Below are 25,018 nucleotides of genomic sequence, written 5' to 3'. Positions count from 1 at the left end.
TTGTTGATAATTTGTTAATGATCCAAAGAGGCGTTAAAGCTTGGTTTCATGTCTTGAGAGTTCTTATGGTTCGTGTTGTGCATGCTAATGTACTAGTTGATAATGCATAAATTTAAATACCATGTGATTCGTTGAAGAGCATTTGTTTCCTGACACTTAAAAACTGTTATTGCGTAAATTGATTCGTCATTCGTGCAATATCGGTTTTACATTTCCCGTACAATTTATGATGTTTTGACAATGAATTTTCCCCAGTTAATTATTATTTCATTGGCATAAGAGAAAAGAAAAATATAAAAAGGATAGTTTTTGCGTGAAACGTGCCTTTTGAAGCCTGTTTAGCAGATGGCTGAATCATAGGGATTACATATTGAAACAAGTGAGAGTAGGTGAAGTAGTAATAAAAAATTGCATGTTTTTGTATTAAAAATTTGTTCCAACCTGCTTTTAAGAGTTTTTGAAAAATCTTCACTACCCCTTCAATATGCGACTATTTGTGTACCAAATGTAGAAGTAATATTTTTTAGCTGTTTTGGGGTCAGCCTACATGTTTCATAACCTGACCTTATGAAGCAGGTTTGTAAACACGTTCAATCGCCTCTCATGTCAGACCCGATACCAGACCTCTATAACACGATTTGTATTTCTTCGAAGTGTTTTAGAAAACATTTTTTTAGTTATCGCGTTGTCTTTACGAATTCTCCTTGTTTTAAGCTTTTTATGCACTATCGTGTGTTGTATTCCGGCATCACTTAACCAGTTCCCAGTGGCCTCGCATCTCAGTAGTAGCTACAGAGCGTTTGCAGCTTTGTAGCAAAGATGACTTCGATTTCCATTGACGTCTGAGAATTTTACTTCTTGCCCTTACAGCTGCTGAGCTCTTTTTATCCTCAGTTCTCTCACCTGCTGTTAAATGTTGGATTTAATTTCATATCATGACTTGAAAGCTAATTATAGCAATTTCGACTTAAATATTTACGGTACCTTAGTGTCCTACCCAGATTCTTTGAGTCACGAGTGGAAAACGGGCAGTTTTAAAACGATTTTAAATGACTGTAATGTGAGATTAGATGCAAAACAGCCAGCAGGAGCATTGTAGCGTTGACGAGAAGAATAAGACATGTCGTCTTTTATACACACTCGACACACTTCGAATAACTTCGAAATGAAACTGTTAAATCGCGGTTATTCGATGTATATTTCTTTCTTCGAGCCTCTTCAATCGTCTGCCATATTAAAAGTGTTTAATCTACAGTTTTTACATCGTTTCGAAGTTATTTAAGACCTTAAGTTCGTTGAGTGTGTAGGAAACTCTTCTGAGTATTTGATCATCTCGGTGTGTAAAAGTTCTCAGTAGTTTCAGACATAAGACATCTCTCTACAGTGCTATGGAATGCGGTAAGATGGCGGCCACTGACGTACTTCAAATTCAAGATGGCGGCTTTGTGTCTGAGCATCTAGTGTCACATTCTAATGGTATTTTTTTGGTGGATTGAGTCCTTGAAAAATTAGAATTATGTTCTGGAATGACCTCGAAAAGTACTTCAATTTTTTGTCCAAATTGAATTTTTACTATTTCATCGCAGTTACTATTCTTTCTTGTGCTTCATGGCTAGATTTTGGTTCCAAAGACTGCCAGGCTTTGCAACGATCAAGCATCAACCTTATCAGATTGTGAAAAGGTGGAAAGTTTCTTTTTTTGGATCTGGAAAAAGAAAATAATGGTTAAGAAAAAGTATGGAAATGGTCTTGCGAACAGAAGTGCCCGTGAACTGTTCGATTTTTTTATGTTCCGACCTGTGTTGCAGTTCATCATAAGCTGGCGATGATTCGAGAGTGGAACTTGGAATGGAATGTTCGTAACGAAGTTATTAGCGAACGAACGTTTCGCAAGAAATAAGACTGCATCATAAGCCATCATCCCATTCACTTTAATTTCACATTTGAGGACGTTCTGTGCTTAAACATCGGTTGATAGAGTGGAAATAACGGATTATGTATTTATAAAGAGCGTTCTGTGATAAGCTGTCCCTTATCTCTAAAGGAAGGAAGCCGAAATGATTTAGATTTTTCCATTTTTGTGACGTTATACAGTTTGATGTCAATACCAGTCTCGTACCCAAGCCATTCACTGTTAGTCTGACGCTGCCGCATAAGAGAGGAATCATGTATTTGTTTTGGGGTGTTGGCACGCGCGTGTTTTGATGCCCACATGTTGCAGCAAATACTCAGTGTATAGGTGTTTCGTTACTGTTGATTTGAAGTAATACTTACGATGTTCTGTGTTATAAAGCTCTTTCACTCTCCGTGATAATTTATCAAATTAGTTTTCTCAAACGTGCTTGATTGCAAGTTGACGCAAACACTGGTTTGTAACGTCTAGTTTTGTGGTTATGTGTAACTACATTAGCCCTTGGTTTACTGCTTATGGTAAACAATCAACATTTTACAGCAAAACGGATAAGTTTTGCTTGTTTTTGTAGCCTCAAAATTTGTGAGATGAAATTAAGTTTGCATTCAGTTTGTTTATTGCACAAACAACTGGGACTTTCTTAAGTGAATAATTTCTTTTTTCTTGGAAAATGTTTTTTTGCTGTATATCAATAATAAACTGTTTTAGTAAAACTTGTAAATGGTTTTGTAGCAAGCATTCAATACTTTTTAACAGCCAAATATTTAGAAGAAATCACGCTCAATTTAGAAATTGTTGTTGCTAATTTACTTGTGTGTGGTTCAGTAGATTCAAGGCTTACCTAATAGCCTTTTGTCATGTTTTATTCGGAAAAACGATCATAAAATCTGCGGTGAAAGGTTAATACTGTTAACAGCTCTGCGTCCAAGAACAGGAAAGTTTCACTTGTTATAGAAATTTAATTTTATAATTTTGTTGCTGGTGAAGACGAATTTTCTCCCTACCTTTTATTTCCAATCTACAGTCAAGTAGGGAAACAAGTTGTTTTGGACAAAGGTCAACGATCAATAACCACGTGATAACAATTAATGGAATACCGCAGATTGAATAGTAACATGGAGGAAGATGCTATCTCGGCCCAGTTTCTAATAAAGCTAAGCATAATTCATAAATTAGTTGTAAACGTCCAAAGTTGGTGCCATGAATATTTGTTTTGAATTTTTAAAATAGCGTCATCGATTTTACATTATCCTGGCGTTCCACTTTCGGTTTTTTTTTTGTCCAAATTAGGCAAAGAAGGCCAAGATGTTTACTCGTGTGTAATATTTTCAGAGGAAACCATAAATGTAGACATATCAGGTTGCTACTTCCGTAATGAAATTGAACTTGGGCATTTTCGTTCAGGTGAAAACTTGTCATAAAGGTTTTTTTATTATTATTTCGTGACATTTTAATTACAAATGTAAAAAGTGTGAATTGATAATTGATGTTCCTTTCATTTCGGCCAGGTTTTTTTTTAGGGTCATATGAAACTCGTGAAAACCATCATGACAGCGTTCTTTAATCATGAATTATTCGTTGTAAAATTTATAAGATTATACGATCCTACACCTTTGTTCTCGGCCTTCAAACTGAAACACGATATTTTCTTGGGTCTATCAACTTGTCGAACGCTTTCGAATCTACATTCGTCAATTTGACTTTAGCATCGACTTTTAGGAAAGTGAATCTTCAGAAGAAACGAGTTTACTTAGGTTTGGCGAGGTAATAGTAAACAGAAAGTCATTTTGAACATTCGTTGACTTTTCCACTCCGCCAAGCTTTGTTTGCTAGGAAATATTACACCAACTCTAATCAGAAGGAATATTGTACAAATATTGCTGGGGCTAAAGAACGTATGTGTACATTCGCATTGAAGGAGTTTGTGTGGTTTGTAATTTGCATTTTGATATTTTCTCACTCGGGTTGGCGCCTGTTATTTGATTTGACTGGTCTGTGACCAAGATATCGAATTAGCCGATATCTGATATTTTGTCATAAATCGTTTTATTAGGCTGCGCTCGGTGCCGAATTTATTAGACACTGACATGTCGCTTGCAAGAACCTTTCATTTGTTTCTGAGCTCCATTTGAGGCCTGGAAGGCGTACATTCGGAGCTATTCTCTATATCTCTTGTTTGGTAAAATGCGTGAATGTTTTGACTGACAAGGGAAAACTATTTGAGTTTTTATTTTTGCATTGTTTGAATAAGACATAATTTTCTAATAGTATATAAAAAATACAGAAAATACTCAATAGAGAAAAGTATAAATTCTTTAAGGCCAAGTGCGCACTGATAAAAAGATATCAATTGAGTTCACATTTCAGCCGCTTATAAAAAAGAGAAACAATCACCAAAAACTATCGGTTTTGTTTGATAGTAATATGATAAAATAAACTTTCGCCGGATTTTAGGTGTGTACGTCTGGATTGCTATTTCAAGTTTTGAATAATATGTGCCTAATATTGCTTGGCGCCGGCTCCTTTTGAGCGGAAGTTGTTGTAAATTATTTATGCTGTTGATTCAAGGACTTTTCATGTACTTGTGTGCGTTTCCCAGTGTGCTAGGTTTTTTTTTAATAAAAACGCTTTTGACGGTCGGAAAACTGAAAAACTGTCTTTTTGTCCTGCCAGTTAGCAAGGATCTTAAGTTAACGAGCGAAAATGACAATTCTGATTGTAAAATTGTCTTTCAGCACGCCACAGGTTGAGCAAATTCGTGGTCAATATTGTATTACCAATAAGGCTGTTCTTTGAGCCTCCATATTGTTGTTGAATTATCGCTTTTTTAATACCTTTTTGTCGCCGAAGTACACTGAGTATTAAACGTCTCATTTGGACATGACGCCTTTTCTTCTGTGTTATCTCGCTCGGTGTTGTCTTTCTCTTTTAGTTTCCATTATGATTTGTTGTTGTTTTTTGGTTGCTAATTTGTTGACGGGGTTTTCATTGCAATCTATGCAGCTATCTACTGAGTCATTCCTGATCAACCTGCGAGCTAAAGTTTCCTGCGTAGGCTCGTCTCTTGCTTAACAGCGTTTTTCTAGCAGGATAATTAAACTTTCAGGGATGTTACCCAGTTGATTAGAAACTCCAGCTGAGGCGAACAAGCCAAACTGGCGGGTTTTATTTTGTCATTTGACAAGAGTTATTGCTCTTTCAGTAAGCTACCATACAGGCATCTCACTGTGGTTTTAAGCTTTGTCTCAGGGCGTTTCTAACTCTTATTGTTTTCATAAATCAAGTATCCTGTCTTGAATGCATGTTTTTGAAGGGAAATTATTCACACAGTAACATTAACTTATGCGCGCTTTTGTTCACAGTGACGTTTTCTTGCTGATCTCTACTATCCTTTTGTCCATGTGGCCCGCCTCTTGCTGATTGTGTCAATCAGTCAATCTATGAGTCAATCAATCATAAAACCAACCAATCTTTTTCATGGTCTTCGCTTGGCGGCTGTCTTTGAACGCTGAAATGGCTTCTTTAATTCGCGTGGGACAGAAATGATTCAAAGTAAACCATATTGATTTTTAAGCCGGTGATATATTGTAATATTATCACTGAGCTTTTCTTCAAACTTTCTTAGCTTTTGTTCAAGGAAAAGCCTTTTCATAGATTTAAATATTAAAGTGCTTTTAAAGCCAAGAACAGCTGACGTAAGAGAATATTCACTTGTCGTGTTTTGTGTTGTTGTGTAAATCTAAGATCGCTTATCACTTATTTGAAAACTGAAAATAACATTTATGGTATTTCACCGGCGGTTCCTAACCCCTTGGCGATTCAGGCGAGATCGTTATCGTGATCACACATGCAGTTATTAAAAGCTAGTTTGACGTTTGCAGTAAATACTTTATCTAGATATAGCGTGATACGATGAGAGATGATTGTTTGAAGAAGTGACTATTAATAGGAATAAAAATGCTATGCCGCTTTATAGTGTTAGTGCTAATTAGAGAGTTAGCAGGTTGCGATGTGCGCGCAACCACACTGGTTTTAAACAGGATAAACAAAATTACTATATAGCGGACATTGTTTTGAAGGTGTTAAAATTATTAGCTTAAGAGAAAGTTCATCATACACGCGCGGATTTACAGTAATGTGCAATATTAGCATTGTACACTTTTTTACGTTAGAGAAAGGCTGCTTCTGATGAATAATCCGCTGTGCTCAAATCCTACAAAGCGGAGTTGATTGTAATCTTTCGTCACTATTTTGACCAACAAGCTTATTTACTTATTGGAGTGTTGCTGCGGTTTAAAGAATGAAGGAAGAAAGCAAACATCTGAAAGAGCGCTTCTGTTGCTGAAATCGTAAACCATGAAGAATTCTCCTCAGTTCTTTTTTTCCTTTCGTAACAGATCCTGTTGACAAAAATATCTTCCTCGCTTTATCCTTCTCTAGGACAATCTCTACTGTCAAACACTTTCAACTCCTTTCACTGACTTTTTTCTCAGCCATCTTGTTTGTTATGTCGTCCTGTTGGTTTTCCTCATTGCTGACACTTCCCCTGGCGTTTTGTCTATTGAACCAATTATCATGTTAAACAGAAAACTACTTTTTCTTCCTCTTTAGCGACACTGACCGGTCACGTCTGTTTTTTAAACTGAGCGTGTAAAGGCATTCCTGTAATTCACTGGCAAGTGTTTCTTTTTTCAAAGTTGTTAAACCATGCTCAGCTTAGAGCGCGTGCTGAACTGACAACTAGAAGCAGATTGCTCCTGATTAAAACTCATTGTTTCGCGGCAAACGTAGAGGTCCTCCCGTAATTGGTAAGGGAGTTATCATTGGAGGGGAGAACAAAGAGAACAGCAGGTTTTTATGTAAAAATTTACCGTGGAAAAAAAATTACGTCCCTTCAATGCGATCGCAAGCATTAAGTATTAACATCGGGCTCTGTATTGATACCTATAGGATGCGAAATTCGACGGGATGACGGCCACCAATGTACCATGTCCGAAACAATTACGTTTCTGTCCTCTAGAGGAAAGGAAACTAGACGCGAAGAAGTTCCAGAGGGCTGCCCAAGAGCTGAGGTACGTGCAAGCGCGCAGATCTTACTAAGGATCGTAAATATCTTAAGTATCTCCGAACACCTAATCGCAAAATAAACCACCTCCTAAGTGTTCGAACTTTGCATGGCAACACTTAATCGCTGGGAATTATTCAACATCCAAAGAACCCCATTTCCGTTCGTAGAGGATTAATTTTAAGCAGAAGTCGGGGGTTGTTGTCGTTGCGCTTGTTATACTGTGCTGTTGAGTTTCGGCGATTCATTGTTGCCATTGACAATGCTTTGTATTTTCCTCTGTACATAGTTTAAGACTTTTCGGAAACGAGAAAATGTTTGAAAAACTGTAACATTTCTTTTAAAAGGAAAGTATCACACGGTCAAGTTTTGTTTTGGCCAGTTGCAATTAACTTATGTCGTTGCTCGTGTGCCGGACTTCGCTAAGTCGATGAAACACTGTTCAACTTTAATTATTTCACACAAAGTTTAAAAGTCACCTAAGCGCTCCAAAAAAGAAAAACGTCGACAAAGTTAGTTTTTTAGGGTTTATTGTCGCGAGTAATAACCTTGGAGTCTGTGCTGATGTAAATTATGAAAATGCGGCGCAGAAAATTTGACTTTTTTGGGTAACGTTTTGCATATTCATGCTGTAATTTTGCACCTTTCGATAAGTGTACTGTTGTTGCCACCTGTTTTTGTTAGCTGTAATTGACTTCGTCTGTTCACTGACCTTCAAACCCTGTATTCTCGCAGCCACTTTTAATCAGCAAAAGTAAACTGGCTGCTTTTTACAGACTGGCCAGGGTTTTTGCTTTGCTAGATTTATTAATATTTTTAAGTGAAATGTTTGGTAATGATGACGAGTCAGCGCTTGTTTTGAGTTCTCTTAGCGGTGGGTAGTTCGCTGTGTTGTATTGGTGTATTGGAGGCGAATAATTTGTTGAGTAATAAGATGAAAGCAGAAAGCAAGTCATGAATTAATATCACTATGAAGAATAACCAAAAGATGAAATTTAAGCCGTGGAATTTTTAAACAACGCTGTCTTCCGCTTTGTTAGAATAGACTAACAATCGTAAAGCTGATTTTCTAAAGTTTAAGATGATTGTGTAGTATCTGTAGGGCTGTGTTAGTGTGCATTGTTTCCATTGAAGTGATTAACAGTTACCACCGTGATGTCCAAAATAGTCCGAGCAGTCTCATTTTTTCCCTTTTTTTTTCCGATTTTTTTCTGTTTCAAGGAAGACACAGACACAAAAAATCAACTTCTCGACTTTTCATGGAACGACTTTAACACGTGAAAATGCCGTTTTAAATCAGCTATTAAAACCTCGGCAGATTTTGCAATCACTTTCCATGTCAACCCCGATCATCGAAGGTTTCGGTACAATTGAATATTTTCCTCACATTGCCTAACACATTGGCATTAGACTCAAACCAAGGACAAGCCGCAAGTATGTGGTGTTTGGCGAGGCAAAATTTACAGCAGCCACTTCGTGCGGGGAAAACCGGCGTTGTTATGATCCATCCAATCAAGTGCCTTATGTCTGAAGTGACGTGCAAGCCAGTGTATCCCAGCATGCTCAAGGCACGGGCAAGCGGCAGACCAGGTGGTGGATTATTTCTAATGAAGCCGTGTTTACCAGAACCATCGTCATGGCGAATTGTTGTTTTTCCACCAGTTTTTGGGTTTCCTGAAGGCGCTAAGCGAACAGAATGCGAGCAGACACTCGCTGCTAGTCTACTGATTGTTAACGTGTAACTTTGGCGACTTTTACCGGCGGGTGCTCAGCGACTTTGTGCTGTCCTTGCGTCGTTTGTAAAGTGGAGTTCAAATGTTATGCCAGTGCCATAGAGCGGCAGGTGGACTGAGAACCAGAAATTCACTTGCAGTAGCATCTCGAGAAACATGATAGCTGCTTCGGCTGCCGTTAGGGCTCACCATACTCGAGAAGCCGAAAAGCACTCTCGAGAAGAAGCGCTTAGACGCTCGCAATTGATTCTTCAAGACGGAGATGGCGAAGCTTTACAAGCCGCCCAAGAACCCTATACACCACTCGCCGAACATTACTTACTAGTACCGTTTAAGGATTGCGACTACGAACCACAAGATGGGCAAGTAAGTAGCGATGAAACTCACTTGTCTTGGCAATCTAGACCTTGTGCCTCAAGCGCTTGATTATAAAATCAATCTGGCTCGCAAATATTGTAAACTTGTGCCGGGGCGGTTAGATTTTGAGCCATCTTGCTGCTAGCGTTCATAGTTATTCGCCACCACTAGGAGCTGTCGGCTAGCACGATCCCTGCCTTACTTTTGGGAGGTTTTGACGTTTATTCCGGACCAAGAATTGGGACGGATCTCACGCGAATTTTCAGTCGATGAGTCATGTTTTTATCTGTGAAAATCGGCAAGGAAACTTTATACATACACCTTAAGCATGTGTAAATATTTAAATATTATGCGAGCCGAGTTGCTGTGGAGTATGTATTTTCCTCACAATTCGCCGATCGATCCTCTTCTTGCCGAAAACAACAGTGGCGAATTAATTCCGGATCTTTTAGACTCGGCGGAAACGTGCAGATCGGCGACAAAAATCAATCTTCTTTACTGGAATTTGATAGTAAAAATATACGAATTAATTATGACTTCCTCGTCGCGATTCACCACCGAAAAACCGAAGGTCGCTTGCGAATAATGAAGACGTTTCTCTTATTAAGTTGTATCGAGACCGAGACAAATCTTCGCTTTTAAATTCGTGACGTTAAAAATCAGCCACTACTTTTAGGTCGCTCTTTTATTCTTATTATAATTGAGTAACTGAATATCGTCGATTCAGGAATCGCTTTCGCTTAGACAACTAATGTTGAGTCCTTTTACAAAAATGAATTATGTCCGATAGCGATTAATTCGTTTTCCAATTTAAACACTGCTGTGAGAGTGAACGAGAGTGTCAAGTAAATTTCGACGGTAAATTTTATTTTGTAGTGATTATGTTCAAGCTAGAGCGTATTCTACGCTGAGAGAATCATGTCTGTTGTAAATAAATCTCTTCTGATTGTGTTCCGTTGCTTTTTTGCATGCAAACAACATCGAAAATTACAAGTTTTCTTTTCTTGAAATGTCATACAGCAATAGAAAAGTCAAACACGGCTTCTTTGTTGTCGAATCTCGATAGCTGCTTCTTAGTTTTCATTTTGGGAGCTTTCCCTTGCATCAAGTTAGGCATAATTCGCGCGTTGGAAGAATATTGTGAATTTACTATAAACAGTGTGTACAGTAATCGAAAATTGCCAGACGAAAAGATGATAGAAACTGTACTTTTTCACTAGTGTTATTTTTTAATCAAAAGTCATTGGTGTTTTTGTTAGTCCAGGAAACGGCATCCTTGCGTTTTGACTTTAATTTTCAAAATTGCGAATAATAATTTTTTTGTTAAAATTTCGCACACTTGGGAAAATTATAGTTGAATATGCGTAGAATTTGTTGGCTACGCTGTAAATACTTTTAGGCGAGATTCTGAACCGCAGTTTCGATGAATATTAATAGTTTTTTTATCAAGAAAATGACAGTTCTTTTAATCTATCGCAAACTAAGCTTCTTGTCTTGATTTTAACGAGTAGTTGAACAAAAACACGACATTGTGTCTATTTAAACGAAAAACATTAACGCACTTTTTACTCCTAACTTGTGAGAAAATTGAAAGTGGCGATTTTAGCAGAGATTTTAACGTTCGTTTTCAACTTGATTTCGGCATGTTACATCCAGCAACCTGCTCAGCTATAAATAAAACAAGAATTTACGGAAGACCGCAAAATTGGGAGGGGTTGGAAAACGACTCGATAATGCATGTGACTAGGCACTGAAATTGTTTGTACAGGAGAACAGCCGAAAATTTGCAACATGTAAACTGTGACATCTCCTCACCCCGCTAAAGTGGCCTGACATACATTCCTTTAAACAGGGCTCAATTTTTTTGGTAAATAAACCTGTCACGGACTCGATAATTATACAGGTACCAGTTGACTTTAATCGATTTTGGATTTCTCGAGAAGAGGTTGCCTGTGTTGGCAAATCGCAAATATTTCTGTTGTAAAGATGCTCTATTTAAATTCGGGGCGGTGAGGAGATAGGTCCTCCACAGCTCTCGATGCCACAGTAAATGAAATATTAATAGTGTAAATTTTGCCCTTCAAAGAATTGATTTACATACTTTTAATAATTCATCAAAAGCTTTTGTTTGGGCCCTTTTCCCCATTTGTTAAGTTGATAAAATATTTAAATTTCGTTGCCTCGGCGAGTGACAGCCTAATGCTTTGTTTACCTAACTGAAAATTGAAGATGTCTTGAGGATTTTCAAACCTTCACTCGTTTAATGAGAACTATGGAAACATTAAACGCCAATTCGTTGGTTTTTCGTTGTTTTGTGAAATTTGATCGAGTATCGCTTTTTTATTGCACGGTTTTGGAGGCCTTGTCTGTCCAATTAGCACGAACTGATTGAACCACATCGGCCGAAAGCCTCGTCAGTTTAACGCTGAAGTGCGTGAACATTAAAACAGATCGCCGATAATTCAATTTCGCCGAAGCGATCGGGCAATAAGTTTTGCTTTGGTTTCGAGATTTAGTTTGCAGGGACATTGTTCGCTTGTGTACAGTTCCTTTGACACTAACAGTGGGATTCTAGACGCGACTTCAAAACCTTGCGTTTGACTCACGTTGCCTTAACTTTTGTTGAAATCTTAAGTCGATTTGAAGCTTGTTATTTGTATCCACAGGAGTTTCAAAACATCATATTGCGACGGGGTAGACAGTTGTGATTTTCGCCCAAAAGTCATTTTTGAGGCTACACAATGTGGTTAGCATTGTTGGAAAAGAGAAGCGCGCCTTTGCCAGAACCTCCCTTATTACAAGCTCGCATCAGGCGCGTTTCAATGTCGTTAACAGGAATATTCTTCAAACAGCGGGCATCTGCAACTGTTTGCGTTGGGTTGTTACCCGTACTAGAAAAAGCTTTGTCCGCGACTTTGACCAAAACAAAGATGTCTATGACAAAAGAGTCTCTTTCACTGTACGCGACCCCCTGTCGGTTGCAAATCTAGAGGCTGAATAAGAAATCGGGTAATATTTAGCGCCCCTGCTGCGTACAGAACGACAATACTGTGTAGGACAGATGTTCCTATACTCACGCTAGGCTCTTAATCTTCTCAAACTGAGGGAGATGTTATATGACTAACTCCATGTAGAATTCAATACAGCTAAGAATAGCCTTGTTATGTTACCTAGGGGAATAAACACGTTCTCGTCGTAAAGGGACTGCTAAGAAATCTTTTTCGAAACTCTTCCGTCTCACACAGGCATCTCCAGAACCTTTGCTCGCCGAAATGCGCGCGGTTTTTCCGCAATTTATTTTGACGAGACATAGACCTAATCAGTAAGATGAAATTAAATGAAGCATAGGTCCTCTGCGGGAAAGAAAAAATATTTTAAAGTGTTTGTGTGAAGTTGATCAACATAGTTTCGTTGACGATTTTGTCACTGCACGACACGAGATGGTTGAGAAAATGTAATTTTTAATAATTCGCATTTTTCGACTGTTGGTGTGCAAAACATCGAAAACGACGAAAGATTGAAATTACCATATTGCTATAAGATATTCAAATTTAGTTACACTACGAAACTGTGGCCTAATCTCTTATTAGTTGTACAAAATTATTTAGCCTTTTGTTCAACTATTCTCGTATTTATTAGAAATTAAAAGTAGCGCTTGCGCTATTTGTCAAGAATTTATCAATTACCTTCTTGATTTTCGCCGAGGAGACACGAACCCGCCGCTTAATAAGTAAATTCACTTTTTAATTTAATAGAGAATATCTACGCTGTTGTCAGGATATTTCCCACATAATTCTGCGCCTAATTTGGAGATGAGATTCTTATCGACCAATCCCAGGTACTCTGAATGGCTTGAGTGGCGCTCTGCAATGAAATTACATTCCCCTTCGTAAACAGAATGTGATGCACTAGCCTTTATTTATTCCCGCTCGATCAGATCCGATTCTATTTCCGATTAATGGCAAGATAGCTTCCGAATTTGTCATGAACTTGCAAATTGACATCGAATGTTGTTGAATACGGAAGCACTTTCTCGCCAGCTTACAAGCATTTCAGGTTGATTAAATTTTCGTGCTTCTGTTTGTACGCCATGACAGTATATTTGTGTTCATTACGGCAAAGAAAAGCGTACTTTTCCTTTAAGCAATTTACAGGCTTTTGAGAAGGATTAAAATAAAGACTTATCGTCTAACAAAGCAATAACCGTGATGTATTTATTCTTTTGTTGAATAAGTCCTTTCCGATATTCGCTTGTGCCCATGTTGCGCCCATGGCAGTGATATCAACTCATTTGGTTGTCTTCCACCAAATTTGTTCGTCTAGACTATTTTCATTCAGTGTAAAAATATCGCCTTGAAAACCTATCCTTACCAGGACTTGCGTGTTCCAAAATAAGATTGATTTTGCCGGATATATATTCAAACTTTTGACCGCATTGAAAACGGAAGGTAGATTTTATTACTTCCCTGAAGGCGTAAATTATTGTGTTTTCGGCGAGATAAATTGTCATTACCTCGTAAAACTGTTTCTGATTCGGTGAATATGTATTATTTTTATCGAGCTAAATATAAATATCGCTTGTGTAGGTAATTGATTTTATTTATGTGATGTTTTTTCTTGTTTCTGTTTTCAGACTTTTCTCATCGTTGCGAACAAGTTTGGTAAACAGTATGTGTACCGCTTCCACGCCTCCGATTCCCTTTATCTCTTCAGTCCTAGGAACAGGATTCGAAGATTTGTACTTTTTCTAATAACACATCAATATCCTTTATTACAGACTAGTTTATAGACAGTTATTACATTAATTACGTTATACGCAGAAAAAACTGCTGGTGTTTAGCGCGTTTGGGTCCGTCCTGCTCTATTTTAGTTGTTTGTTTGTTCGTTTTTTTGTTTTTGTGCGTTTGTCGTGTTCATGTGACTAAATTTCTCATACACCTGTTTTTCTTTTTGTTGTTTTGTTTTTTGCAAACCCGTCTTGTTTTGTGTATTACAGTGTCAACCTCAAATACTTGAAAGATCAGTACCACATGTACAGACAATCTTGTTCTGAAAAAAGAAACTGTCCACTGAAAAAGAAAAACTCGCGTGACCTTCCGTTTATAAGACGGCGTGACAAGAGAGTGACCAAAACCTTTACCATGGCGCAACATTTGCCAGGTTGGTTGGTTGTAAAATGTGGGGAAATGGGTCAAACTTAATACACCTAAGGTCACTCTAGTTTGAACGTTTTTTGTGTATTTTTGTGAGTTATTTGCTGGTCACCTTGTGCTGTTTGATTCCTTGACCATAGCGCACATATTTTGAACTTATTATTCTACTGACAATTTTAACAAACTGTGTATTCCTGGCTATGAGCAATCCACCAGAAGAGGCAGAGTGAGTATTTTTTCCTTTCCCTCTCTCTACCCCCTCCCCCCCTCCCCCCCTCCCTCCCTCCCTCCCTTCCTCTCTTTTTCGGTTATCTTTTGCATGGCGGGTGCACTTTCTCGAAGGGGGGGGGGGGGAGGGTCTCTTTCCTCAGTCCCCTAGAATCCGACCCGCGAACGCTGTAAGAAACGTGTAGAGCAAATAAAAGGTTTAGATGCTCTGCAAACAACCCCTAATTTTGTATATTCAATTAGAAAAAAAGACTAAAAAACCACTTTTCTTTTGAGATTATATCTGTTTTTCCACGACTTCGTCATAAGTTTTGGTAGAGCAAATACACAGGCAGGGTCGCTTTTAAAAATAAAGAGAAGAGAAGTATATGGCAGTTCGTTTGTTTTGGCAGGGGATTTATTGAACGAGGAGTAAATAACATGATTATGTCTTCGGTTGATGTAATGATGACTCGCTTGGCTGGGCAGTGGAGCAAGCGAGTCAGCTTGTCTGGCAGATTGTTAATAGTGGCCCTATTTTATGTGTGTAAGCTGTTTTGGCTTCACTCTTATCGCTCTGAATGTCAGTCTATTGGTTGACGAGTTCCGTGATTTTATCTAGAGTTCCTTACTGGCAGTGGACACTGACGTAGCAAGACAAATATAGTGGTTTTTCGTAGAATCCAGCTTTTGTTTTGTGAAGCGAATAACTTGTAAAAGAGACAACCAGGCGCCGGCCAGAATTAATTGTGGATCAACTTGTAAAGAATCTTCTTCAGTTACAAATAAAACTTTAGACCTCTCTCGACGTTACCGCTGAACAAATGATAAATTTTGAGCCTGTATGGCATGTTCAAATATTTAAGTTATGAAGCAGACGAGTTCTCCTTGCGTTCTCATTTTATCTGCCAGTAAACCAGAGTTATTTAATTATCTTTTCGTGGTCATTAGCAATAAGTGCAGCACTTGAAATAAATTCGGCAACTTTTGATGGTCAAATCGATATTGTTCTCGTGCTATGAACACCATGTGAAATTAATCGAAAAATCTGGATTTCTTAACAACTTACTTAAACTGTCAAGGTTATCTTGGTATTTTTGTCATTTTTTTTCTTTTGAATCGTAAGACTGAATTATCTCCCTGATGAGTTTTCGAATTTGACCGTTGTGTACCGCGATCCAGATGTAAAGTGAAATTTTGGCCATGCCACTCACCAATCAACCAATTCACCAATGTGGTTGTGGTACTGCATTGCCGACTTTTTTGTTTAATTTTGTTTCAATTTCCAGAGAAATATTTGTTTATGTGTGTACTGATTGTCGCTAACCGACAGTTTTAGCAGAATTGGCTTTGTTCGTGTCATAAATTGCTATGTTATCACGACTGACGCATAATGTTAATCTTTTTGAGATTACGTAGGCGGTTGTTTCCATGGACACGACGTTGTGTTTGTCTTTTTTAACACCAATTTGATAGACGTCTAGTCAAAACGAATTGATTGTATTGAACTTATTAACTGCAAAAAGTCATGAACATCTAATTTTTCCTCAAAATATGAATGCATTCTCTAGCTGACAGGTGGTCCAGTCTTTACTGCGGATATTGTCTTGGTGTAACCCCCAATTCTCAGAACTAAAAACTAAAGAAATATGTGACGATCAGTAATGAGAATTACTAGTTGGATCTCGAAACTGGAACGGTCGTTGCTCGCCACTTGTAACCTGTGATGTTAATCGTTTAATGCCTTGCTGGAAATGATGGTACATCTTGAAATATTAAGGGCTTCAATTGTCCGAGAACATGAGTTGCTTTGTTCTTAAACCGAGGCATTCTTCCCCATCTTTGTTCTTTAGTCATCTTTGGTCATTTATAGTTATCATTCTTTCTGCAGTAGTGAAGGCTATCATCGGGTTTTAAAGACATTTTAGTCAACTTTGGTGACTTTTGTGTCAATAGATCGTTTATTAACTCTTACATAATCTTGTAATACTCGGATTTCGTTCGATGTGGATCATTATCGCACCCATTTCCGATAACTCCTACAAAGCATCATTATTTCATTTCCATCTAACCGTTAAAGGTTATCCTGACCAGACTGATATATCTTCCTGGGTCTATAAGTTGTCCGTCTAAAGTCGGAAGAGTTAAATATAATCAAACTCAGAATCTTCTCTATCTTGTCTCTTTACACCAACTGATATTGATTTTCCCTTTCTAAGATTCACCTCATCCACTTATTAAATTATTAACTCAAGAGTCTATACGTGACTAATACCGTGCATTGTATCTATTCTATCCCACAGATTTGTGTTCGCAGCCATTTATACACTTGAAATGTTCCTCAAGATCATAGGTCGTGGATTTGCGCTCCACAAATATGCTTATCTTAGAAATGCTTGGAATTGGTTAGACTTTTTAGTAGTAGTTTTAGGGTGAGTTAAGTGCGGTTATCTGCTACTGTTATTGCACGATTTCGCAATGTACTGGCCGGATTACAAACCGTCGTTGAGCTGTGTCATCAAAACAGAGCTTAATGGTATTAGTGTGGGATTGATAATTACATCACCAATAAATTTTGATTTGGTATCTTCAAAATCTTTCGTTAGTAGGTGAGTTAAAATTATCTTAATTGACCACTCCTTGTCTTGAAGGTCCTGCTGTCAAAGCATTCTATTTTTGGAATTTTAACCTTTGGTTTATTTCGGTCGTAATAGTATTAAAAGCAAAGCAATTTTGAGTTTTGTGTATTATTTATGGGGTTAAGATTTACGTGCAAAGCTGCCTCAGCTACGAAAAAGGAATCAGATTGCCGTGATGTTAGTACATGAGAAGATTCCAACGGCACGGATACTTATGATCGCTTGGTGACTTAAATGTCTGTTATACTGCCTTGACAAGGACGGCGTGGGGTACTCTCGCTTGATTTCTCCAAACTGCCCATCCCAATTATTTAACTTTACATATGGTGGAAGGAGTCTCTTATTTCAGGCGGTTGCTGGTGTATTTAGTCAATCAAAATTAAGAAGTGGTGGAAAATGTGTGATAAATCAATGAAAGGAAAATGTTTAATTTCCCGTCTCCAATAGCACGCGAAGGTGATGGAAGCATAGCTAAATGTCACTTTCCTTTTCTTGCAGTTATATAACAATGCTTCCTGGCGTAGAAAATTTATCGGGAATTCGAACTTTCAGAGTTCTTAGAGCTTTGAGGACCATATCAGCAGTTAAAGGTAAACAGATTTAGCGCACCACCTGTTTCAGTTGGGGTGCTTTCCATTCGACCAAAACTGCCGGTTTGCATTTCTGGAAATTTCCATTAGGATAACCTGGCAAGATAAATCCAAATGTCCTAAAATGTCTTACCGGTTCTTAATTTCGTTCCAATTTATTTTCCTCTCAGAGTCTCCGAAATTTTTGTTTGAATGGTTCGCATTTTGGAAATGTGAAAATTATCTGATTTTTTGGAGGTTTTCCAAGGATATTTTGGTTTCATTTGCTCCCGTTTCGAAAGTTCCGGACTTTTTGTTTGAATGGAAAGCGCCCTTAATAGCTTTTGAGCCCTTGATAAAATTGACTTGGTTAGTATGTTTTTGTACTGAGATTAAAATCAGTATTTCTTTTTGGTATTGCAGGTTTAAAAGCCATGGTTAATACGCTGTTGAAATCTATCAGAATGCTCTCTGATGTTCTTATACTTACAACTTTCTTTTTATGTGTATTTGCACTTATTGGCCTTCAACTTTTCGTTGGCGTAATGCAGCATAAATGTGTTCGTAATCATCCCAATGGATGGCCACAAGATCAAGAAGCTTTCAGTGCGTACTTGCAGAATGAAAGTAAGTAAACGATTATCTCTTAAATCGTATCCTTAATCCTTAACCAATCTCCATCGTGATTGGTTCTCTCCGCGCCTATTTTTCGTGCTCGTAATTTTAATTCGGTCTTGCGCTGCGCGCTCGTCCCATTTTTAAATTACTCGCAGGATTATTCCCCGAATTTTATGTACTCTACTCAGTCTAATTACTCTTACGAATTACTCGTTGCCTGAGTCGGTAAACAGACGTATCTTTCGAGAGATAAGATTTGACCTGAAAAATTCCATACTGATAACGTCACTATAAGTTCTGTGTATTGTTCTGATTGGTTGTTGCTCGGTTTTGAATTTTGACGCGCGAGAAACAACCAATCAGAGATACGAATCTGAACATCCTCCTCATTAGTATGGAAGTTTTTGGGTCCAGTCTCTGACATCTCTCGAGCGGGCAAAGAATTGGGCCCGCGAATAAAGATTTTCCTTTACTCAGACTGAGTAGTTAAGAAATTTATACTGATATTTCTGGTTTTCCCACCTTGAGGTGTCGAAAGCGCATCTCGCTCGCTGTATGTTCAGTATGATTATTGACAATATGACAATGCGTGTGTTTATTATTCAGGTAATCACTATATTTTCGCGGGCGATAACATGGCTGTTTTGTGTGGAAACTCTTCCGTCGCCTTGTAAGTTTCGATCCATGTGTTGATTAAACTTCTTGCTAAGTCGGCCAGTTCATGTTTTCACGATTTTCCAGCTCCTAACGTTCTTCCTGTGTGTTTTTTTAAAGTGAATGTCCCATTAACTACACGTGTATGCCGAATACGGGACCAAATCCTATATCTGAGTACATTAGCTACGATAACTTTGGTTGGTCGCTTTTAACCTCTCTACAACTAGTCACAATGGATTACTGGGAAAGCATTTACAACAGCGTGAGTAGAGTTTTAACAACAACAACAATAACTTTATTTAGTCGAACATTTACAGTTTTTTTTTATATCAGTGAAATGTAAAGACAAAGAAAAATGTGTACTATATGAGTCTGGAGACTGAAGTAACCAAGGGTTTTCTAGTCAGCCTCCAGTTATTATATTTCTATGGAGATTTAAGAGAAAAAAAGCTATTAAGAGAATGAGATATGTACATAAAATTGGAAAAAAGGAGCATATAGGAATATTACTTGTTTTCAGAAAGTTGTTCAGACAGTAAATAAAGTTTCAGATGTTTCGAGAAGTTGAAGGTATTGAGATCTTAAAGATGAGTAGGGATATTGTCCCAGATAATAGTCACTGTATAAGCAATTGTTTGTTTACCAGAATTGGTACGCACTTTAGATATGTATAGATTTAGTGAACTGTGTGACGAGCGATACGTATCTGAATATGAGGCCATGCCATCAACTAAGTTCTAAGGCTGTCTTGCTTTCTCGAAGTGACATTCATTTGTTCACTTTCCGGCCAAGTTTTCTCAGTTGATGTGGATTCTTTCCATGCAGGTGATTGCTACCAAAGGACCGTGGTACGTATTTTATTTCCTGTTTGTGATCTTCCTGGGTCCTTTCTACTTGATCAATCTTGTCTTGGCTGTCGTGTCGCTTTCGTACGAACAAGAAACTGCAGCATTGCAGGATCAAGTTCTTCGGGTGAGTGAGATTCTTCGCTCCATGGACATTTTGTTTATATCACTGAAAGCTCCAGATTTGAGTACAGAAAATCTTTATCTAAAGAAATCAATGCCGTACGCGAATGTAGGCCGTAGCAAATGCGTGTTTAGAGGTTCTAACTTTAAGTTGGGTTTTGAAACTCTGGGGTGTATTCATTAAAACCAACGCTTTTCAACAGTATTTTCACGTAGTACTGTTTACTATGCTGTGCAAGTTTATTCTTACTGTTAATTTTGTGGATGAAACCTTAGTTTTAGGTAGCGTTACTAACAGCACTTCCACTACCACTTGAAAGTGCTGCTCAATATCTTCCAGTCAAATCGTCTCACAGTAGGGTTTCATCTGCAGACTTAAAAGTTAGAACCACCTTGTACAGCATAATAAACAGTTCCACATGAAAGTACTGCTCCATAGCTTTCATTTGAATGGTCACACAGTAGGGTTTCATCCACAGACTTAAAAGTTAGAACCACCTTGTACAGCATAATAAACAGTTCCACATGAAAGTACTGCTCAATAGCTTTCATTTAAATCGTCACACAGTAGAGTTTCATCCACAGACTCAAAAGTTAGAACCACCTTGTACAGCATAATAAACAGTACCACATGAAAGTACTGCTCAATAGCTTTCATTTGAATGGTCTCACAGTAGGGTTTCATCCACAGACTCAAAAGTTAGAACCACCTTGTACAGCATAATTAAGAGTCCACATGAAAGTACTGCTCAATAGCTTTCATTTAAATCGTCACACACTAGGGTTTCATCTACCGACTTAAAAGTTAGAATCACCTTGTACAGCATAATTAAGAGTCCACATGAAAGTACTGCTCACACCGCATCAGGGTTTCATTTACAGACGTACACACTCTCAAGTCTGTGGTGATACCTTAGTTTGTGGCCATTATTTTGGAAGTAATTCAGCAGTACTTTCATGTTGTACTGTTAGTTTTGCAATTATTAACTCAGCCATATTTGCGAGTGAAGGTTTGAATGAGGTTCAACGAGTTTTCAGATGGGATTAGATACACCACCACGAACCAAATGGTCGGAAAGTCTTACGTATCAAACATCATTACTGATAACAGATAATCGACTACATTTCTAACTGTCGACAGATTCTGACCTTTGACGAAGTCTCATCAAATATCATGCCTCTGACTTGCTGGCTGATCTCGTGCACTGTTGTCTTTGTTCCTTTAGGCGCAAACGTTTGCCAAACTCAAACGATCCGCCTCCACTTATTCGTTTGACGGACAAATGGACCCAGAACCATTGTACCAAGAAGATACACAACGAATTGAGGAGCGCGAGGCTTACATAGCAGCTCACCCGGAAGAATCTGAACATCCCGTAGAACCCGAGGAACCAACGGAGGTGACTGTCGAGGTCCCAGGAAACCCGAGTTGCTGGAGGCGTACACGAAACTTCGTGTCAAGAGTCGTGAATTCCTCGGTGTTTGAGACCCTCATTACTTTGTGTATCCTGTTCAATACGTTGGCAATGGCCCTGGAGCACTTTGAAATGGACGGGACTTTTTCTAAGGTGCTCGAGTACTGTAATCTGGTAAGTGATATTTATCAAACTCCTGCAATTAACCATAAACGCGAACAATAATAATAAAAGTGTATTATCGTTTGTCTCACGATGTAGTCACTTGAGATGTAGATCGCGACGTTTCGACTGCTTACTGCTAGTCTTCTTCAGGCAATAAGGTCGACTGATTGCACGGTGTCATTTATATCACAAAGGTCGGCTGTGATTGGTGCATTTCGATCCTCCTATTGATGATACCGTGCAATCAGTCGACCTTATCGCCTGAAGAAGACTAGCAGTGAGCAGTCGAAACGTCGCGATCTACATCTCAAGTGACTACATTGTGAGACAAACGATAATACACTTTATTATTGCATCTACCACGATGAATAACAACAACCTTTTCCTCGACAGCGAACAATAATGTTTAACGAATTGTGTTAGTTTGTCTTAGAAACGCTAAGGCACAATCAACGCTTTTCCTGTACCATCTACTTTTATAAATAGAGGATGTAGTTATTGTTGTTGTTGTCACATCTTTAGCGATGAGCAAAATCACCCTGAAATCGAATTTGAAAAATTAAAAAAGAAATGGTTTACACAGGTAGAAAAACACTTACGAGAATACAATAAGACAAAAGGGAACCGGTGATCATAAATTGGAAAAGATCAAGGTAGAATAAGAAAGTCGACCTTGAAATTAAGATTTGGCAATAGTAGCTGCTGTAAAAAGGTAGCAAGGTGCTTGTCTGGTTACATTTCTTGAGTGTTGTTGTATTTATTGAGTTGCCTACTCTTTGTCTCGATGTGTTTCTTAGGTATTTACCGTGGTATTCATTATGGAAATGATTCTGAAGCTGATCGCATTTGGCGTCAAAGAGTACTGCAAAAACAAGTGGAACCTGTTTGACGGGACAATTGTAATTCTTAGTGTTTTAGACATGGTTCTGACCTACTCTGGTGCCATCAGTGGTGCTGGATTAAGCGTGTTGCGAACCTTCAGACTGGTATGTTGATGATAACATTTATTATCTACTTGATCTTCTCGGGTGTTTATTGGCTGATATTTAGCTCGGACGTTTACATGCATGTGTTAGGTACCTGGTCTGTAAGTCCTCTTTGCATTGGTTTTGTTCGTTTTCCACCTGGAAATCAAAAAAGTCCAAATCGTTTCGAATGCACGTGAGAAATGTTGCTCTCTGACAGGCTGAGAACACATCCAAAACAGTAACTAGCTTGTAGTAACGACGTTTAAGCACATTATCCTTTTTACTGTACAGGAGATGCAACACGGTGTCTGAATAGGATCTTGAAGGACGAAGTTTTCGCGAATAACTAATACACAGAATGAGGAAAAACTAAAACTGTAGTTTGTTTTTCTGTTCCACAGCTTCGTGTGCTGAAGCTCGCTCAATCGTGGAAAACAATGGGTGACCTTTTGAACACAATCGGGAGCAGTGTAGGCCCTGTGGGTAACATCACTGTTATACTCGCTATCATTGTTTACATGTTTGCTGTGGTCGGCATGCAGCTTTTCCAAAGAGACTACACTGCGGACAAGTTTAAGAATTACGAACTACCACGGTGGAATTTCAATGATTTCGGTCACTCATTTATGGTGATTTTTAGGATATTATGCGGTAAATGGATCGAGCCTCTGTGGTGGACAATGCAGGCAACATCTCCCGCTGCCATCTGCCTCATCTTGCCCGCATTCGTCATCGGCAATTTTGTGATTCTCAATCTTTTCCTTGCACTGTTGTTGAACTCGTTCAGTGCAGACAGCGACGAGGAGCCGGAAGACGAAGAGGAAAAGAAAAGGAAAGAAGAAGAAAAGAAAAGGAAGAAAAAAGAAAAAGAGAGGAAGAGGCGGTTAGACATTCTTCGTATGCTTGGAAGACAAAACAAAAATCTTTCTGGGAGTCGAAGTAAAGTGGGACCAGATGAAGACGGCGATGGAACGGACGAGGAAGCTCATTCGAGGACGATAAGCCCAGTTGACGATGGAACCAAGAAAGAAGCGGCAATCACTTTGTCGGACAATCTCAAAAATGGAGAACAAGAGAACGGCTACGAGATGACACTTGTCAACCGACTGCCGAACGGTCAAACACAGCAGGATAATTCTAATGGCTTCAAGTACAACTTTGGTAAGTCATGCCCGCCTCTTTAACTTCAGCAAGTCCATTTTGAACAAATCTGCAGCACGTAGGCATACCCGAGGCAAATACTCTGTAGAATATCCGCTCAGGTTTCTATGTCTAGAGTCTTTATATTTGGGGAGCCCGCCTTCCATCAATGTGGCCCAGGTTCGATTCCGGCCTGGTGTCATATCTGAGTTGTTGGTTCCCGTACCTGCTCCAAGGGTTTTTATCCGGATACTCCAGGTTTCCTCCTCCTGAAAAACCAGTATTACAAATTGCAACTGATTCGACCTGGGAAGAGGACCCTCGTGAAAACCATCTACGGCTCTCTAAATATTGTAACTTATTTATTTTAATTCCTAGCGAGGGCTTTCCCGTATTGAGATCGGTAGTGAGTTAACAACTTTGACGAATTGATTTCCTTTTAACTCAGACGAAACTCCAGGTAAACCTGTAGGACGTAACACCAAAGTGAATTCTCTTCCCATTGAAAACCGCCATTCACTGACTACCGCCCTTGATCTGGACGAAGCAGCATTAAGAATCCGGGACCTTCCAGATTCAAACAAGAGATTGCCATGCGTCAACCGCGTCAAGAGTGACGACAGACTGGAGCCTAGTGACAACAACTTGAGTAACGGAGATCTGGTCGCCAATGGCTCAGCCCCTGTGGTGATCAACGGAAACTCGCGCATGTCAACCGGATCGTCACACAAAGACGTCAGTCTTGGTGACATAGAGTCACGCATTCCACCAAACAGCCCGGGTCGTGAGTCAAAGCGTGACACGATTGTCACGGTAGATACTGACGATACTACTCCCCCGGGTGGAGTGAGGCCTTGTTGCCCAGCGTTCTGCTACTGTGAGAGTAATTGTTGTGACAATTATAAGGAGTCCTGTATTCGAAGAAGCTGGCATGGATTGCGTTACTATGTGTGTACTTTTGTGGAGCATAAATACTTCGAGTGGTTCATTCTATTCATGATTGTCATAAGCAGTTTAACTTTGGTAAGTTCTAACAGTTTGTTCACAATTGACCTGAGAGTTGTATGGATCAAAGTACATTTACCACAGCCGTTCTCGACATTGCTCTGAGTATTTCACTATTGTAACCCATGTATCATTTTAGATATTTCCAGACATTTTCTTTAATATGCACCATTGACTTCGAACCTATGAACCTATCGGTAGCAGCCAATGCCGGGCACAAGGCAAATCACATTTCCTATTCTACACATGATTGGCTGAGAAAGTAATTTATTATATAAACACCAATGAAATACTAGGCGAGCTTTCGTGCAAAAACGTGATATCTTCACACGCGAAAATAACACATTACAGTGTCTTCACACGCGAAAATAACATGTTACAGTGTCTTCACACATTAAAAGATCACCGTTGCTATGGTTACATTATAAATGGCTACTCGAAGGTTCG

At 38.8% G+C, this 25,018-nt stretch overlaps 1 protein-coding gene across 2 annotated transcripts in view; it reads left to right on the top strand.

The window, feature by feature from the left end:
- LOC110045832 (sodium channel protein 1 brain-like) overlaps positions 1–25,018 on the top strand; it is a 47,851-nt gene that overhangs the window by 14,133 nt on the left and 8,700 nt on the right. The window contains exons 4-16 of one of the 2 annotated variants that reach the window (XM_089291065.1): positions 6,863–6,984; positions 13,701–13,832; positions 14,370–14,446; positions 16,731–16,859; positions 17,565–17,656; positions 18,059–18,262; positions 18,860–18,923; positions 19,028–19,172; positions 19,736–19,882; positions 21,105–21,467; positions 22,256–22,444; positions 22,828–23,587; positions 24,015–24,589. In XM_089291065.1, coding sequence (XP_089147191.1) covers positions 6,863–6,984; positions 13,701–13,832; positions 14,370–14,446; positions 16,731–16,859; positions 17,565–17,656; positions 18,059–18,262; positions 18,860–18,923; positions 19,028–19,172; positions 19,736–19,882; positions 21,105–21,467; positions 22,256–22,444; positions 22,828–23,587; positions 24,015–24,589 — 2,999 coding nt within the window. Of the gene's footprint in view, positions 1–6,862; positions 6,985–8,010; positions 9,077–13,700; positions 13,833–14,369; positions 14,447–16,730; positions 16,860–17,564; positions 17,657–18,058; positions 18,263–18,859; positions 18,924–19,027; positions 19,173–19,735; positions 19,883–21,104; positions 21,468–22,255; positions 22,445–22,827; positions 23,588–24,014; positions 24,590–25,018 lie in introns of those variants that run through there. The other variant, XM_089291064.1, reaches the window with a different exon arrangement.

Source organism: Orbicella faveolata, unplaced genomic scaffold (assembly GCF_042242905.1).
Source record: "Orbicella faveolata isolate gen_17 unplaced genomic scaffold, um_ofav_v1 contig_24, whole genome shotgun sequence".
NCBI classification, from domain to species: Eukaryota; Metazoa; Cnidaria; class Anthozoa; order Scleractinia; family Merulinidae; genus Orbicella; species Orbicella faveolata.
Note: the sequence above shows the minus strand (reverse complement) of the source record. Positions and strands in the feature narration are given on the sequence as shown.